Source organism: Aristolochia californica, unplaced genomic scaffold, assembly GCF_029961685.1.
Source record: "Aristolochia californica isolate CCGP_79_NKW_82.1479 unplaced genomic scaffold, dmAriCali1.0.hap1 SCAF_16, whole genome shotgun sequence".
Taxonomy (NCBI): domain Eukaryota; kingdom Viridiplantae; phylum Streptophyta; class Magnoliopsida; order Piperales; family Aristolochiaceae; genus Aristolochia; species Aristolochia californica.
In genome coordinates, this window is record NW_027181837.1 from 19,540,657 (window position 1) to 19,560,083 (window position 19,427).

Below are 19,427 nucleotides of genomic sequence, written 5' to 3' on the forward strand. Positions count from 1 at the left end.
TAAACTTATTTGCCAAAATATCCAATTTTAACTGAGTCAAAATATATATTTACCACGTTGGATGGTTCAACAATGCTTTTGCCAATGAAGTGCTCTCTTTAGTTGGGTATTTCCTCACAAATATTTAATTCTTTTGGAGTATTCTTCTTCACCATGATTTTTGTCCTCACCATTGTGAAAATGGGATTTTGGTATGAAATAGGTGTAGGAAGGCATTTAGAAGAAGAAAAACAAACCCTTTTTTGGATTTGAGGGCAAGAAACCAAGGAAGTCGAGGCAATCCGAAGGGAAAAAGAGTTTGAAATGGAAAAATGCAGTCAAAATCATTTAAAACTCTTAAACTTTTTATGTTGTACCCTTAATGATTGATCAATAGTTCGACATGGTGATTCACTTAACAATAGTTCTCGGCTTCTCCTCATTATTCTTTTATTTTTTTCTTAAGGGCCTTTTTGAAACCCACAAAAACGAAAAGAAAAGAAAAGGGGAGAGTTATTTTTTGTTGTTTGGCACTAGAGAATCATTAAGAGAAAATAAAATAAAAAAGAAAGTCATTTTATCTCTTAGTTAATAAATTTTATCTCACAAAAAGATGAAATTTGGAGAAAAAAGAAAAAAAATAGAAATTTAAGAGAAAATTTTAATCATAAAAAATTTAAAATATTACTAATTTTCTTTTCTTTTCTATTTTCCACTTATATCCAAACAAAAGAAACTATATTTCTCTTCAATTTTCTCTCTAATTTTCCTTGGGTATCCAAATAAAGAGGAAAAAATTAACCTCTTTTCTTTTCTTTTATCTTTATCTTCCTCTCCTCTTCCTTTCTTTTCTCTCCACTTTCCGTGTTCCAAATACAACCTAAATTTTCTTAAAGTGGGGAAGCGGAATCCTAATACTCGTCCCATAAAATTTCTTGAAAAATTGATGATACCATAACAATGACTTCATCGGTTGGATTCAAATCACGATCTGGTGGCCAAGTCCAGTTTACATAGTGCTTAGGATGTCTTACTTCTTATTGGAATTCGATTTCGTATTATGGAACAAAACATTAAATTACTGGTTCGAAAGCTGTCTAATGCTGAAGTTAAAAAAATGATCACTACTACACATATTCTTTTATTTGGAGACTTGCTTTTGCATGCATCAAATGAAGCTACCTGCAACATCTTGACACATATTACAAACTTAGCAATTCAAGATCTTAGTTGCTTTCAAAGCATTAATTTTCTTCAGTTGCTCAGCTGTAAGTAGGGAGTTTCTAATCTCCAATTTGTATAACCCATGTAAACTCATTTCAGCACAAAAGCAACGGATCAAAAAGCTATCTGTGAGATTTAGATATATCAATCCTAATAGGAAAAACATATGAGAGCCTAAATGAATCCATACGAACACTTACCCAACTTTTACAGAAGAAAATACAAATTATACCATTGTAGATCATGTCTCTTCATTCTGCTTATCTCATCCTGGTCTGTTTCATCTTCTCCTTTGAATGAGAAGAAAAGAGGAGAGGGAGACAAAAAAAGAAATATAAGAGAAGAAGGGAAAAAGGTGCAAACGATAGATGGTTGGCGAAGAAGAGATCCCACAGATTGAACGATATAAATCTCACGTATTCAAATACAGGTAGTTAAAAAAATAAAAAAAAAACAGAAGAGAAAAAACGAAAACTAAACTTATTAAATGGAGATCGCTATTTCTTCTTGTACTCATTGCATTTTCCCACGAGATGGATCAGGCGACTTTGGTACCGTCTCCTTTGGCGGAACTCGGCCTCTAAGCTCTCTCCGAAACTTTGCCGGTGCCGGTGGCGACAAGGTTCTGTATGGTAAACCAGAAATGTTACTTATATCCTGTAGCTCTCTGAAGTATGAATGCAGAATGGAAGAGAAGAAAGAACAGGAATCCAAGATCATTTCAACAAACATGCATGAGATAAGGACGAGGAATCGCCATGCTTGGAGTCATCAACAAGCTACGATTTCTGAAGTAATATCTCTGTTGCAGGATAGCTTATTCTTATCCCAATTGATTTTTTCCTGAAGATTGAAGACATACCTCTGGTGACTTCCGGAAGAGAAGAGTAACAAGAGGAAACACAGGCGCAGGAGTGCCATCAGCGTCCTCATCTCTCTGTTGGTGAATTGCAGGAAACGAAAGTGTGACTCACGAAATGGGGTCTGGGTTCTTTTGAAGTCGGAAACAGAACCCGATGGGATACTGCGACTGGTGTGAAAAGGGAGGACTTTGGAAGAAAAATCGACACGTAGAGCCTAGAGTCTATTCGTCGCAGGGCCTGGGGTCTAACACGTAGAAATGTACTCTTGATCAAAGTTGGAAATTTCATTGCGACCACGGAAGAGAAGACCGGAAGGGATCCAAAATGGTGGCGTCTGTTCCTTTCCAAAGTGCAAAACCCCAATGAAGACCGGAAGGGATCCAAAAAGGTGGCGTCTGTTCCTTTCCAAAGTGCAAAACCCCAATGGGGGTGGGGGGTCAGTCGACGTTGAAGTTGCAATGAAGTTTACCCGTACGAAGTAGTTCATTCAATGAAGCTGTTAATAGTATACCAGCGCCAGCATTATATGAAAAACGTACGTAATCATTCACTTGAAGCCATCGTTCGTGACGCGTCTTTTCTCCCCTGAATTTTTTTTTTCTCTCTCGTGCTATATTCTCTGTCTCGGTCTTCCTCCCCCGATTTTTTTTCTTCTCCCTCTCTCTTCTTTCTCTCGTCTTCGTACTCCCTTCCGCTTCTTCTCCCTTTGTCGTCTTCGTATCTCTTATCCCTTCTCATCGTCTTCGCATCTCTTCTCTCTTCATCGTCTTCGCATCTCTTCTCCCTTCATCGTCTTTGCATCTCCTCTTCCTGTCTCTCTCGGCCTCCCTCTCCCTTCTCCCTCTCTCTCTTATCTTGTCCCCTAAAACTCCTTCCGATTTCCTTCGATTTTTCCATTTCAGCATCAATTTCTTTGATTATACTTTGATTTCCCTTGATTTCCCCATTTGGCTTCGATTTCCCCATTGGGTTTCGATTTTCCCAAAGGTAACTCTAAACCCTAATTTTTTTAATTAATTTATTGTTGTATTTGATTTAATCTTAATTTCTGTGTGCGGTATTTGTATTTATTGTTTAGTTTCTGCAGGATTTCAGGATATAGGGTTAGGGTTTATGGTATTTAGGGTTCTATTTTGTCTTTATAGGGTATAATTTTAGGTTTAGGGTTTAGGGTATTTAGAGTATGGTTAAGGGTATTAGGGTTTATGGTATTTAGGATTTAGAGTTTTTTTTTTAAAGCGCAGTCAAGGCAAGGTTAATAAAAGTTAGGGTTTAGGGGTTTAGAGTCCGGGTTATAGGGTTTAGGGTTCGGGGTTTTTAGGGGGTTTAGTGTAAAATGTTTATGGTTTAGGTTATGGAATTAGGGTTAGGGTTAAGGGTTTAGGGGCTAATGGAGTTAGGGTTTAGGGTTAATAAAAGTTAGGTTTAGGGTTTAGGGGATAATGGAGGGTGGGTTTAGGGTTTAGGGGGCTAATGGAGTGTGGGTTTAGAGTTTATGGGGCTAATGGGTGGATTGAGTCCAGTTCAAACTAGGCTAAGTCGCCTACATGGGCGTCCATTAGCCAATGAAACCCGACCCCCATCATTGACGGGGTACGATCGTAGTGACTATGAAGTCATATGGGGTTCTACCAGGGGTGTTCGGTGAATTTGGAATTGATGAGTGTGTTTTTGTATTATTCTAGTCACCTGCAATGAAATTAGTTTGATTAATTTGTAAATGTTATAGAATGTTATTGAATAATTTTGAAGTGTTATGGAATGATCTTGCCATGTGGTGAAGAGACTCGAATGGGTTTATATATCCACCACGTGGTTTGTTTTTTAAGTGGTTATTTGTGTTTTCGTATGTCCCTAGTTACTATGACGGGTAAAGGTTGTCTGATAAAGTTTTTTCCATGAGGACCATCTCGGATTTAGATTCTAAATGGCTGGAAGAAGGCAACAAATTGCTCGATCATATGAATCGGAAGATGATGATTTAGGTGATGAGCTTGGTGGAGGAGGTGATGAGGTTCGATTAGCAAGTGTAAATGATGATGAAGATAGCGATGATAGAGAAGGTCTTGTGGATATCAACAAACATTCGGAGGTAGCGTGCATTAGAATCCACAAGAGCCGCACAATTTCGAGATGCCATAGCGACTGGCACTTGGAATGATTATTGATGGTTGTATCTTATTGCTTTTGAATATGTATTTTGTCTTTCATTTAACCATTCCTTGGTTGGTTAAAATTCTGATGATTTACTTCTACACAACTTCAGTAGGAGGCATAATACATAATCTTGGCCATGCATTCGTTTGCACATGTCACCAAAGATTGATTTTCTTGGGTGTCGGCCTAGTATTTCTTTTTGCTTGGACAACAAAGATACCTGCTTTCACTGCCATGTGAATGGGATTGAAGAATGCCGCTAACCCAAGAGACTTGCAATAGGGAGTGATAGATAAAATCACTATCTCAACTCCATCTTGAGTTGCCTGAAATTATAATCAAGAAAGATGAAGGGACATAAGGATATAAGGGAAGATAAGTCTATGTGAAAATGGTGGATTAAGTGTGAAAGAATGACTATCTAAAAATTTGGCTGGACCTTGCAACGGTAGGAAAAAATGGATTTCACAAAGCTACAACTTATATGCCATAAATGTTTTTCTATACGGATGGATACTCATCATGGAAGGTTCCTATTCAACCTAGAAAAATCAATTGCTACTTGTACTCCTATAACTAAGCACTAATACAAAAAAGAAAATGAAGCTTAGATTAAGAAACAATAAAAGGTTCATATAGATTGTAGGTTGTTTTGATCATCTGCTTAGTCAATAGCAGTGACAATATTTATACTAAATCCACTAAAGCTCTTGTAAACTACAATGTTGGAGTACATTAAGAAAAAATCAGGAAACCGATAAACAAGTATCTCTATTGCTGTTCTTAATTAGCTTCAGTAGTCGGTACTGTTGCTCTCTGCAACTCGTGATAACCCAATTGGGAGAATCGAAACCCGTCGCATTAAAGCATCGCTGCAACGATGACGCAATAAACAGTATAAAGTGGTTTCGAAATAACTCTCGAATCATCATTATCACCTTTTCTGACTCTCTCCTTATCTTTCTCGCTGCTTGCAGATCATAGTCTGCTTTTGGCATATTCGTCTCTGGTCTCCTCCACTGCAAGCGTGCATAGGAGAGACAAAACCCAACTGCTCTCGCTTCAATTGCACGTCAGAGAGAAGGCAGGCTCGCTCATGTAGGACTAAAGCGAGAACTGGATAGTGACGGGTCATGAGGCATTTAGTAGACGATCGAGTTTCCAATTTGAGGTGGCGGCACTGAGATCAGTATAATCCTTCACAACCCGGAGATTTATTTTTATTTTTTGTGTTTTTTCTCTTCTATTCAGAAAAAAAATGAGCAGGTTGAACTGCATTCTTCGAGGTTTTTCATCCATACAACTGAGCATAATCCCTGGAAATTATTCTGTTTTAATCGGAAGAAACTGCGAAATGGATTACGATGTCGCTGTTAAAATAATAAATCTATTATCTCTCTGGGTTTTCATGGATGAATATCCTGTTTTTCAGAGCAAAATCAGACTTTTAACAAGAAATGAAACCTTAGTTATACCTTATGCGAAACTTGTAACGTCAAATTACTCCAAAAAGAGCACAGAGAAAGGATAAATGAAGAGGTTGAAATTGTTTTGCATAGCTATGACAGGTAAAACTAAGATGGATCTTAACCGATATTAATTGCATTCTTTTTCTCCGCTGAAGACAGATCATCCAACTTTGCTACTGGATAAGGAAAATTTACGAAAGGCAGTGACTATCACCATCATCAATGGAATCTCGGACCCTTATCACCATCACCGTCAACTGGAGAGAGAAACAAAAATAATCATCTAGAGCATCAGTACAACCTCACAGCTGCCTTTGCTTTGAGAGAAGAAATCATGAGGGATACGACAGAAGCAGCACTTTTGGTGGAAGCTGAGCTGATAAACCCTGTTAATGCTTCTTCTGAAATCCTCTAGTTGTAGCAGAAACGGGGACAGGCAAATTAGTGGTGATCAATTGTTTTCTTGAAAAGGAGCCTATTTTACTCTTCTTTGATGTTTCAGCTTGCAAAGTAGAGGAAAAGTATCAAACCCTAATTCGGTAAGATCTCACCAAAACTTCTATTTACTCAAGCTGCTTATTAGTTCAAGATATCCGAGTTTCAGCAACTTGGTTTAAGAAATATGAGAGTAATTATTATTATTGCCTAGCCAGTGTTATGGGATTACTATTATAAATATGCCCAGTAATCTGACTACGATTTTTTCGTAAGAGTTCTTATTCAATTCTAAAGAACCACAGTGATTTGAAGCCAAGAGCTCCACCCTCTTACAAATCTTACTCAAAGAGGAGATTTTCGAGTAGAAGAAGATCAAGTTTCAGATTTCTCCTATGCAGAGTTTCATCTTTCAGATAAAAAACCTGAAACGGAGAACAAACTAACCCACCTGATTTAGAGGAAAAGAAACAAGAACCAGAGCTCGCTTTTGCCAAAGAGAAGACAATGGCAGACATGCGTTTGCATGCTGATCAATTTTGTGTCCCCTAGTTCTCTTCTGTTTCTGCTTTTTCTGTAGTTTTTTTTCTTCCCTCCTTCCTTGCGCGTGCCTGCAACAGAATAGGAAACAAAGAAACACATCGTGCACGTAAAAGTAAAAAAGTAATAAAAATAGCAAAGAAAACGAATAAACCAGGAGGAATTCGTCGGCCAGTTTGGATGGTAAGATCAGAGAGCAGAAATCTAGGGTTATGAAAAAACTCTACCGAAAGGGTTCTCATTTCTTTGAGAATAGAAGGGATCTGTGTTGTGAAGCCAAATGGAAATTCCTCTTCCGAGGAAAAAGAAAACAGACACATGAAGGAGGGAAGGGCTGTAGATGGGGTCTGTCATCAATCACCACTGACCGACTGGGCCGGTAATTTAGTTAGCTTTAATGTTCGTCGTTCCAAAGGAGGGGGATTAATGGCTTTCTGATTACTACTTTTGGGACCATTTCTTCCGGCCAGAACTGAGAACCCTGCTTTTCATCAGTCTTATCTTCAATTTTCTGATAAATTTCCCCCTCTTTTGTCCTGCGAAAAGAGAACTGAAGGTTTCTGCTGTTTAAGCTTCGTCGAACACCTTTCTGCAAGTTCAGGCTTTGAGAAGTATCTTCCCATTTGATGGATTCTGCATGGAAAACGAACAAGAAAAAGCTTTCTTACAGTTACCTATGCATAATCCAATACCCGTTTCTTATTATCGTATATAAACAGCAAAGGGCTCCACTTGTTGTCTCCTTTACGCGGAGTTGGAGAAAAGAAGAGAGTTTATAGTATTTCGTTCAGTTCAAATTTCTTTCCAGATTGATATTTCGCTTTCTTTTCCGAGGGACAAAAGTTGTTTTTCTTCTCAAGATCTTTGACGCCATAGATTCTACGTAATCTGGTGCAGCTAGAACGCTATTGTCAAGAAACTCCATGGAGTTACAGGAGTGCAAGTTTCTCTTCTACTGCTGAGCCGGAAAGCAAGCACCAGCGATGAGGATGAGCAAGAAACTCATCCTATTGCTCAAAGCGCCTGTGTTTGGAAATCTTTCACAAGGATATTAACTAAAATCAATCTCAAAAAGATGCCAAACTCAAATGGTTTCAGAGATATCAGCTCTACATAGTTGAAATTCTACAAATAGAACTTCTGCTTAATTTTTACCTCATACTGAAGAGTCTTTAAAAAAGAAGAAGAAGAAGAAGAAACGAGCTTTCCAAATTGACGATCAGCTAAAGAAATTCAGAAAAATTCTTGCCTCCCATGGCAAATTATTTCTGAATCTAATCTTTGGGATCTTAAGTTTCAACCATGACCACATCCATGGAAAAGCTCAGTTTGTTAACTAGAGCAGAAAGAAGAAGAAAGAAAATCAAACAAAGCATCTGAGCATTGATTCCTACACAATTCTGGGCAAAGTAGAGGATTCCTGGTCAAAAAAGAGATCAAATAAGAACACTAGGAAGCACAGACTATTCCATTTGTGGGTGAAAATATAGTTCTGGATAATAAAACAGATCATAACACCTCCGTGATCACTTCTTTTCTTATTCTGACATGTTTTGGGAATTTTTCTGCTTTTCACCTGCGAGTCTTCAAGAAGGGAAACACAATATGTAGAGAAAATAAGAAAATAAAACTGGAAAAACAAGCTGCTTTTCTTCTTTACATGTTCTGTCTTCATCTTTCTCCTGGAATCCTGCAACAAGAGAAAATTAAAGTGTAATTGCTTAAACTTGATTAAGAATAAAAAAGAAGATTGTTTTAGATCCAAACAGGAGATATCAGCTTTTCTCATCTGGATTTGCCAAGAGTTTAATTTTCCCCTCCTTTTTTTTTTTCTGTAATTGCTCAAATATTTCCTTGACAGTGTGTTTCTTTGAGCCTAGAAAACTTACTTTTGTGCTTCACTCTGAGAAATTAGTTGGGATGAATATTCATGAGTAATCCTTAATAAAAATATTATGGGTAATTAACTTTGTGATTCAGCATTCGAAATTATTAAACAATCAACTTCAATTTTCTTGGGTTCAAAGACTGTCAAGAACTGAATTACCCTAATTTTTTAGGCTATGTGGTTATTAGATCAATCAGAACCTGTAAAAATTGAAATTGCATTCATGTGGGACAAATTTGAATGAATTACCCTAATTCTATCTCTTGCCAATAAGGCATCAACTCATCAAAACCTGTTTAAGGAAATACTCAAAACCTAATACTAGAAATTTGAGCCTTGCCCTTGTAAACTACTGGTGCAAAATATTTTCAATCACTTATATGGGGTATCTTAGAGAAGCTTATATAGGAATTTTTATGAGGACTAACCTTTGATTGTCTCAAACATAAGATGAATTTTGTTGGAAATGTGAAATTTTTGAGTAAAAAGAGTACGAGAAATTACAGTTAAGGGACCTCTCTCCATTATTTATAATTTAAATAATATTAAAAATCATAATCATTTCCTTTAAACCCTAGTCATCTAATTTTTATATTAAAACACTTCCTTATGCTCTTCAGTATTTGAAAAGCAATAGCTTCACTACAAGCAGTTCTAAGAGGTTACTTTTCAAGAAGAAGCCGACTGTTTGCAGTAGAAGTCTCCATAGTTGAAAGCACTAGATCTTGAACTCCTCTCTCCATGGAATTTCTGCTGTGAAAGAGTTTATTTCCTTCCTGTCTACGCCTGAAGCCTGCCATTGTTTTTTATCTGCTAAGATACACAATCACTTAAGAAATGGTCTTTCCTAAGCTATTCAGCACAATTTGTTTTTTAATTTTCTGAATCACAGGCCTCTCTTATCCAATTCAATTTCTTCAGAAAATATAGGCCTATTGTAATTGGATAAATGTTGAGGTTTACTTATAGTATTACTTGTGAGTCTTTATCAAGGAATCTGTTCCACTTGAGCATGCTTGATGCTTCTAAACCCATCTTCTTCCCCTTTTTTGGTTTTCTTTTCTACTGTCATAGTGATTTAAGGATAACAGTTTGCGATACAGAATTGCCGTCAGTGTCACGATCGTGATCGTCACCATCGACATAGCCACCATAATCACTTACATCGTTTTCTTTGGCAGCAAGGCTGTGTGGATAGGACCAGATGGGAAGGGGAGAGAGAGATAGATAGAGAGAGAGAGGCATTACGCACTGTATCATCAAATTTCTTGTTGGTTTTGGAGTTAGCTAATGGGTTTTTGTGTTTGATTTGGAAGCACCAGGGAAGATATAGACGATGCCAGTGAGAATGAGATCAGAAGTGATAGGTAGATAACTAAAGATTCAAAGAGAACATAAATTTCTCTATAAAGCATTTATTTCTTCTCCTTTGCCAGTGAAAATGACAGTGGAAAAGGTAAAAACGATTAAAGCAAAGATAAATGAGAAGAACAACGCGCATGCATCCCATGAATAATACAAAGTGAGGCAGGAAAGTAAAGAGCTGCACGTCTGTCTCTACCAATATTGTGCACTTACACCATCTTTATGACCCTTTCCCTTCCTTCTTAGATGCCACTTTTTAAATATTCTTCTCCTTCCTAGTTTGCAGGCCTGCATGAGAAGAGTGGACACATGAAAGCAACAATTAACCATTAGCTCTGGTCAGAAAAAAGACTCAGATGTGGGGAGAAGGAAAAGAGAGATCAAGCTGTTCGAATGGTGACAATTCCTCGCCTGTATACTCGTTGAATTCATCCGGGACTAAACTGTTAGAAACAGCAAATTCTTGGGTAGGAAGAAGCTCAGAATGTCTTAATTATACAAATGTATGCAACTTCATAATTGAAAAGCTCTAAGCCCTAATCCAGAAAACATCAATTATGGACTGAATAATAGTGAAAAACACGACAGGAGACCACCAAATTGTGCAATAGGAGATCAAATCATTAGTGATTGAGGTATTCTAATGTCTGGATTCTGAAGTTGGAACTTCTAATTAATTGGAGCTCGTGGCCCTGATATCCATTAATGGATCTTTTCCAATTTTTTGCTTTTCTTTTCATATCCGTGAGTGAATAAATATGCTTAAGGCCATTAAGGAAGATGGAGAAAACTGCCTGAATTCAAGCCGACTGGTGTTAAGAAATTTAGTTGTCTAACTATTGAACAAGAAGCACTTATAATTTTACAGTAAAAGAATTACATTTATCTCTTTTGTGATTACAGATCGAAATGTACAATTCACAGTTTTTTTCAGGCTTTGGCAACTTTGAAATGGGATGCTGGGACTGAACTAACAAAATATACATCCAGAAGATGGTTTCTTGTCTTCTTTCCCGGCAGGCATCTCGTACATACAACGCCGAGAATTCAGTGAGTTGCCTCCACCACAAGAAATAAACTTGTACTTCTTTTTCCTTCTTTTTTTTTTTTTTTTGGTTTTTCATTACTGCTAGTTAATTCTTAATTTTTAGTAGTTTGCTCTAATCAAACGATTGGTTTTAGTAATTGAGGATCTCAGGGTTTTCAAGTTGAATGTTGCTGGGTTTGTTTTTTTTCCTGAGAAATTCTTCCAAGCCGATTAATTGCTTCCTCTCTGGGGATCAGCGCCTCATTTGGAGTTGGTGGTGTCAACTGAACAGAAGAGTTCGGCCATCAGTATCTTGGGATAGACGCCCCTACCCTTTTCAATGAGTGTTATCGAGTGATTCTATTAACTCTTCGGCAAGTTATCTTCTTCTGCTGTAAACCCTACAGAAGTTTTGGAGTTAGCCCCTCTTCTGCGGCTTTGGAATCAACACTCCTTTTTGCACCCAGAAAAAAAATGAAAGCCGACGTTTTCTGTTTCTCCAGAACTATTTTAACACCAAAGAAACCAACCAAAAGCTCTGAGAAGAGATGCTCATGAGGGATAAGTTTTATGGTTCTTCGATTACATCAGCAGACAGAAGGAAGTGAGTTTTTTTTCTGGATTGAGAGTCTAGGGTTTAGGTTTTTACTGGTTGTAAACAGAAAAAATAAATGTTTTGAATATCTTCTCTTCTGAAACCACGACAACCTACCACTGGTGGTGGATTGTTTGATGAAGAAATCATTTTACTGCCACTCCAGTAAAAAAAAAAGAGACTGTAAGGTTTCCAGTAGTAAGGAATCCATTACTGCTGCTACAGAGACAAGAGACTGAAAGGTTTCCAGTAGCTCCTTTACAGCAGAACAAATTCACTGCTGTTTTTATTTTCCCCACAGACTAAAATTAGCTTGCACAGAACTCAGAACCAAAGACACTAGAGACTAATTCTTTTTCATCTGTGTAGACTGGAAGTGTTGCAGATTGCTAAAAAAAGCTTTTGCAGCCATGGAAAAACTTGAGATTAGTTTGCAGCCTTTGCTTTATGAGTCCTAATTTGAGAAGAACACCAGTCTGTGCACTCATGCTGCTTGATACCCAGTTAAGATGAAATCCTCCTGTGTCAGAAACTGCTTGAAGATCAAGGATTGGGATCTTTCCATCTGAAGTTAACTAATACATATTTCTTCCCTGCCAAATGGAATATGGATAATTTGATTGAGATACTCCACAACCCTAGATGATTCAACTTGTTCCTCGCAAAATCTTCTGTCCAGTTGGCTCTGCAAACTCATGTGGTCCTCCCTGTAGTGAAGGCTGGTCCCTTACCTATGAGGCATCTCTTACACACCCATGTAGGAAAGCTTCCTGGGGATCTGACAGCGACTTTGTTGAGCCACATAAAGAACTTTTTTCTTACCATTTACAATCAGTAATTATAAATGAAATTAACATGTAAAATTTAACTGTACCACCTCTGATTTCCTACTGGTAGTCAAATTAATATGACAAGGATGGGATGAATGATGGCAGCCCATATTCTTAAAAAAAACATCCTTCACCTTGTTGTTTAGCCTTCAAGGATTGTATTTATGAGACTGTAACTGCCATTGCCTGCAATATAAGGGAGAAAAAAAATCTGAAACAAGTTTTACAGCTTGAAGTCTTGGTGATTGAGCTGTTTCCCTTTTCCTTCATTCAGTTTAAACAGAATTTGGCAGCTCTAGTATTAGAATTCACAACTTTAAAGACTTGAAGGTGTCTTTTTACCCTAGATCAAATTGAGCTGTAAATTGTCTTCCACTTACACAACTACTTGCTGATCTTTCGAAGGAGGATATGTCCCTGCTCGGATAACATAATTTTTTGCTAATTAAGTTGCATTTGGAAAAAGAATCATTATTCAACTAAGCTTCAAACGGATGTCACCGTCGGAAATGTAACGATAGAATCATCGCAGTTGAAATGTAGGAGATAATCGACAGAGACAGGGATGACCAAACCACCTTATTCATTAGGGTAGTGGTATGCATCTATGTGATGACAGAGTGGTGTTAAATGCCGACTAGACCAATTATTTGATAGGTGTGAATCTGCTCCACTTGTTTACAGATGCGCCATACCTTTTCCTTTTTCTTTGATTGAGCTTTTGTTTTCAGAGTTCTGGCATCTTCTCTTTCCGAAACAACATAGATGCTTCATTAAGTTCATTCTCCTACGAGACCTGTTCTCTCACTCGAAATTCTGTTCTTTCAGTTGCCCGAAATTTGGAGGTGAGCAACTCTTGATGGTGGAGGATCCATGGCCATCTGTCAAAAGGCATTTCAAGTGAAGCTTGATCTTTTTTAAGATGGTTGCATCAAATTTTCTTTCACAAGTAAGTTTTTTCGATACCTTGTTGGTCTAGCTGAAGGATAGTTCAGGACTATAGCAGAAAGAGAAATGTGCCTTGTCACTATATTTTGCTTAAAATGGGGTAGAATTTGCCCCTCTTTGATATTCACTCGTCAATCTTGCCTGTTGTGATATATTAGTGCAGAAAACTTCAACCTTGTTTTCGTTTCATGGCATGAAATTGAACAAGTGCTTTGGGGATATCTGTGATTTTTCTCTCCTAAAGGAAGCAATAAATTTCTGTATAAAACCAGGAAAAGAAAGACAAGTTCAAGGCCTAGGGTAAAACCCCAAGAGATTATCAAGTTCAATTGTAGTACTTGGTCTCGGCCTGATTTCTTGACAGAAGTGTAACTGAAACAGAAAACAGAAAAACAACAGAAGTAGGGAAGTAGCTTAAGGTGAGTTTCACGTATTTTCATATTTTTTGCAAACTATACTTGCACTGAAGTTCCCCTATGAATTAGTATTTTCATAATTCAGCTTCCATATCTCATTAATTCAGCATGGACAGAAGATAACCTATATATTGCATAAAATACTGAAAGAAATGGGAGCAAATCATTCAGAAAACATGTATATCCAGTATAAGAGGTTTTTCCTCAAACAGATGGAAGGATGCCAAATTTGTGCTCTGGTTGCACCGGGAAGAAGAAGATTATCATGATGATTACATCGAATCTGCAGATGTAGTTCATGCAATTCCAATTAATGCAACCGACAAGAGACTAACTGGTACCAGATTGGCTCTAAAATACAATTCTCTGAGTTATTGGTTTTTAAACACTAACAAAGAGACAACTGTGAGGATGATCAGGAATTCCAGGGAGAATGCTTTTCCAACCAAGCAAGAAGGTGGCGCCAATGATGGAAAGATCGCTAAAGGATCCTCAAGTTCAAGGCCATGGTCGATGCTCAAGGATCCGCGGATCGTTCGGGTTTCTCGTTCTTTTGGAGGAAAAGATAGGCACAGTAAGGTGCGCACCATGAGAGGACTGAGAGACAGGAGAGTAAGGCTTTCAGTACAGACTGCAATTCAGTTATATGATCTTCAAGATAGGCTTGGCCTTAATCAACCAAGCAAAGTGGTGGATTGGCTTCTCGCAGCCGCTCAGCAGGATATCGATCAACTTCCTCCTCTTCCCATTCCTGTAGAGAATTTCATGCAGTATGCTCAACCCATGGTAGTTTCTCATGAATTTCATTCATCTCAGGCAGCTTCCAGTTCCTTCTTCACTGCAAATAATGGGTATACGAAGAATAGTGGCGCTCCAGCTTTCACTCTATTCCCGGGAAAAGAGACTAGTAAGCTGGAGACCAATGTCATCAAAGAAAATCCAACAAGCCCAGGCAAACCAACATTCTGGACCTCGGATGCTCCTCAGAGAACTAAATTTAAAGAAACTGGAAGAGACACAGTGAGTCATGACAAAACCAGTTGGATCAAACGAGGTGAAGAAGAAGGACAGATTGAACTTCATGGCGGACAGTTAGGTCTCAGTTCTATTTCCAGGCAAAGTCAGTCTTCTCTCCCTGGATTACTTCCATACGCTTCCTATTATCACTGGGATTCCTCTGCAAATCCGTGTGTATCCCATGTAGGAGGAAGCAGCTATTCATCTCAAACAGAAGAACCACACATTGCTCTATCTTCCTCGTCTCTACTTTCTGGACCTCAGCTTCTGCTATGCCCCTCGGGCATGGTGCCATCCATCTTTCCTCCCTATGTTAATGCCTCCACAGACTACGACCCGAAATACATCAACCATTTTCAGATGCTGAGTTCCAGTTCACAAAACATGCTGCCGAACTCCTTCGCCACCTCCCTGTATTCGATCGCGCCTGCCGTGAGGCCCTTCCAGGTGAATATTGCCGCGAAGGACCAGCCTTCCGGAATCGACCATGAAAGTCATTCAGGGGACAGGCTCAAAAGCGACTTAGGGGATCCTAATGCCCTCACGTCGACCTCCTTCCTCGATGATTGAAAGCTATTGCGGCATCAAATCGGTCTCAGTTTCATGTGAACACAGGAGGGTCAAATGAAGAAGAACTGTAAAAATGGAAGCTTTGAACGTTCACGTTGAATGGCCCTCGCAGTCGTCTGTTTTGAGCCGTGGGGAAGACGAAGTCATGGTCGGAAGACACTTCTGTCACAGGCTGCAGTGCCTGATCTGCCAGCTCTTGCAGTCACAATTTTCGTTGGCTGTTTTTGCAGAAGTCTAAGCTTATAATTTATTCTCGTCATGATTTTTTATTATGTCATTTATATAGTAAAACCAGATCATAAAATCTTTCGGAAACCACCTTTGACATGAAACTGTGTAACAGGTATTCAGCTGGCTAGCTAGCAATAAATCGCTTGTTATCTTTCTCTGTAATAATACTTTCGTTTTAATAAATTTCCGTTCTTAAGCACAGTGCGCTCTCTCTCTCTCTCTCTTCAAGAAAAGTGAGATGAATTTAGTTGATAACTTATCTTTGTAGGCTAGAGATTCATTCTTCATATCCTTCAGATAGCAAAGCTTCAGACTTGAATGAAAACCAGTCTCGGGTCAGTCCAGTGATCAAGAATGAATCTTTTCGTGTTTTGATTTGATATATTATACAGTAAAGAAAATGCTGTTCAGTGTTGCCACACTCACTCTTTGCTGACAAGCTGACTATAAACTCTATTTTTTTTTCTGAAAACACATTCCTGCATTACGGTAGCAGTTAAACTCTGGTTTTGATTTGTTATACAATATAAAGTAAACCCTCAACTTTTTAGAGCTGACCAGTTCAGTTGGAAGCTAATGATCATCCCCATTTTTGCACAGACAGAAGGTTGTGGAAAGAAGAGAAAGGACAAGGGGAAGATTGCACTGGATCCAAGAAATAAAAAGAGAAAACAAGACAGATGTAGGGTTAATCACCCAGGAAGTTGGCATAGATTAAGAAGAGGATTGAGGGTGGTCCTTGAAAGAAAAGGTTAAGAAATGAAAAGATCTTAAAGGATGGTGGTCCCTTCTATATCTCTCTCTTTGGATGGGGAAGGGGGAGGTCTCCTACTTTAATGTGGTCCAGTTGATATCTTCATCAAACCAAATTGTCTGGTCTAGTGCAGACATTGTCTGTCTTGTTTAAGACTACTTTCCTTCATAGCTAAGTTTCTTGCATGTTTGTTTGTATACTCTATGTTACCAGACTCCTCCCACCTTAATGTGTGACTGGCTTTTACTTCTAAATGACTCTCATTTGGTGGAGCTAGGATGGGATTTTGAGGCTCCAGAGAAGTGCAAGTGAGAAGAAGAGAATAGGACAAGCCAAGATTTAGGTTCCTAGTAAGAAAAAAAAACTGTAACCAAAAAAGAAAAGGAAAATCAAGCAGTTTAGTTAATTTGCACTACTTGATAAGAACTGTCAGAAGTTTCTTCAACAGATTCTGAATCAGACTTGAAGTTTAGTCTTCGCTGTAAGTCTTCTTTGTCACTCTTATTTATGTTTGAGGTGCTAATCATCATCTCTGAAGGCACAAAACTGGGTTTTACAAGTTCATGAAGATTCCCAACTGAGAAACATATGCAATAACCGATGTGTAATATACTACTAGTTGAATCATTAGCAATGTTTTTGCTCAGTTCATCGACTTACCTAAGTCTATCTTCTACAACGAAATCGTAGAAGAAAATAAAGAGTTCCGGCTAGCAATTACCAGACACAGGTACTAGGTAATCAGTTCTAGATGTATGTTTATTCGATTCTCCTAATTTACATTAATCAGTAGGCCGATTCTATGCTAGATCGATGGCTTGTTTAATACATGAGTTTCCAAGTAGTGTTTTAGATGGCTAGACATGGTCTTGATTTGCCCAGATTTCGACTTAAATTTGTAAGCTGGGATTGAGGAGAGATGCAATGGTCATTATTTTATGTAAAAACTCGTCTTCTCATTAAAATTTTGGCATCTTCCCTTTTAAGAAATGTTAGGCAACACATATGATATTGGTTCTTTTGAGGGATTACAGTTTTACACACTTTAAGCAGTAGACACTTGAAAGAAATTCAGAACTAGAAAATTTCCAAGGTGGCTCACATCGATATTGTGTCGACTCGTCTGACCGCTGAAAGTACTTAAAATTCATTTTAGGAGTAGGGAGAACACAAGTTAACTAAAAACTTCCCCATTTCCAGTTACAGAAGGAAGATTAAGAAAAAGAAAATGAAAGAGAAATTCTTCAACAGAAAATTTATTCACAATAGGTTTCTCATTTCTTCATGAGCCAATCTGTTACTGAACCAGAAGAGAAGTTCTCTGTTGGAGTCACAAAAGAAAGAGACTTTTGGAGTGGCAAAGACTTTTCTCTTCACAAACACATGGCCGGGCTAAACCTCACAGAGGACTTTTGTGCACTTGTAGGCCACAGCAAAGAGAAGTTGGGCACCGACCAAACTGACAAAACAAGCGGAAGCCACAAAGCTTGACCAGAATAAACAAATTAACGTATATGGTGGGTTCGGGAGAACAACAGGGACTGCGACACTGGCATTTGATGCTTACTTCACACCAAACTCAGGCTGATATATCCATCTTAAAAAACGCGTTTTGGAAAATTTTGTCATCTCCATGTCCGTGGGGCCTGGAAATTCATGGTGGTGGAAAAAATGAAAAGGAAGATCAAACTTTGAGAGAGAAGATAAGAATGGATCAGAAAGAAAAGATGAGTCAAACGATTGGGCACTTGGAGAAAGAAGATAAGAACTGAGAAAAAGGATGAGTACAAGTTCTTCTAAAACTAGGAAAATCGAGGAAGAAAGTCTATCTTAAAAAACGCATTTTGGAAAATTTTGTCATCTCCATGTCCGTGGGGCCTGGAAATTCATGGTGGTGGAAAAAATGAAAAGGAAGATCAAACTTTGAGAGAGAAGATAAGAATGGATCAGAAAGAAAAAGATGAGTCAAACGATTTGGCACTTTGAGAAAGAAGATAAGAACTGAGAAAAAGAATGAGTACAAGTTCTTCTAAAACTAGGAAAGTCGATGAAGAAAGAAGTAACTGATAACCCTCAAGAATTAGTTTGAAGCAAACTTCTCTTCTACTACCAAATTTTCTCTCTGTTGATTATCCTCTCAAATGGCTTAGATGTATATTATATATGAGCTATGAAGCTCAATAAGTTACTATCTAGGTTCGGTTTAAGTCCATGTATCTTAAAATGACTAATTGAAGATATGATGTATACCCTCAAGTAGTACACAAATCATCTTTTGTTTTTTTATTCTAAGTGAGACTACTATAATCACATGATCTTTCTAATTTTAGATCTATACAATGGAACTATTATATAAGTAAAATATGTGCATAATTTTATGTACAATTTATTTGACATGTATTTTATGCAAAGTTTTACATGTAGGTTGGAGCTCGAACTGGCTCGAGTTCGAGTTCGAACTCGATTAAAATTATTGGGCTCAAACTGGATTCCAATTTTAGGCTCGAGGCTGGGCTCAAGCTCAAGTTCGAAGTATTTAAATCAAGCCCAACTCGAACATATGCAGGTTCGAGCTCGGCTTGACTCGATGTCACCCCTTATCCAAAGTGAATTGCTATAACATGAGAGCAAAAAATACGTAACGGTGGTAGCAATTGTGGTTGTTAGATTACTATTTTGGGTAGTCATCGTATTCTTAAAATTTTGAAACAGTTCGTGATTTTCTTCTAAGAGTGTCATTCTTCCTTTAGAAGACTCCGAGGGCACTTCCAGTGACTGATTTGATAAGTGTTGAAGTCTGATTAGTTTTAGAAAAATGTGGTTTTCCATGTAAGTACCAACAATTTTCAACTATATGATTGTTAAGCCCACCAAAAGTACACTTCCTTTGCTGACCATTAGTGGAGGAATTTGAGGTAGGGTAACTACCACTTCTTCTTCTACCTCTACCATATGATTTTTTTTTTCTTCCTTTTTCTCTACCATAATTGTTGTCTCCCCTTTGAGAGAACATAGCTAAACTTTCTGCTTGCTCTGGTTGAGTATTAGATACCTTGGCTGCAATTCATAGCGCAATAGCGCATATATCATTGAATGAAAATTTTGTAGAGAAACTAAGT

General features: G+C 38.0%; 1 protein-coding gene across 1 annotated transcript; it reads left to right on the forward strand.

Moving 5' to 3' along the window:
* Positions 1-13,975: 13,975 nt before the first annotated feature.
* Positions 13,976-15,734, forward strand: LOC137953901 (transcription factor TCP5-like). The gene has a single exon (XM_068801450.1). It carries the CDS (start codon positions 14,148-14,150, stop codon positions 15,321-15,323), a length of 1,176 nt encoding a protein of 391 aa, XP_068657551.1. The 5' UTR covers positions 13,976-14,147; the 3' UTR covers positions 15,324-15,734.
* The last annotated feature ends 3,693 nt before the right edge of the window (positions 15,735-19,427 follow it).

Bases quoted from the DNA above. Each gene is read 5' to 3' on its own strand.
- LOC137953901 (XM_068801450.1), top strand. From the start codon at position 14,148: ATGATCAGGAATTCCAGGGAGAATGCTTTTCCAACCAAGCAAGAAGGT.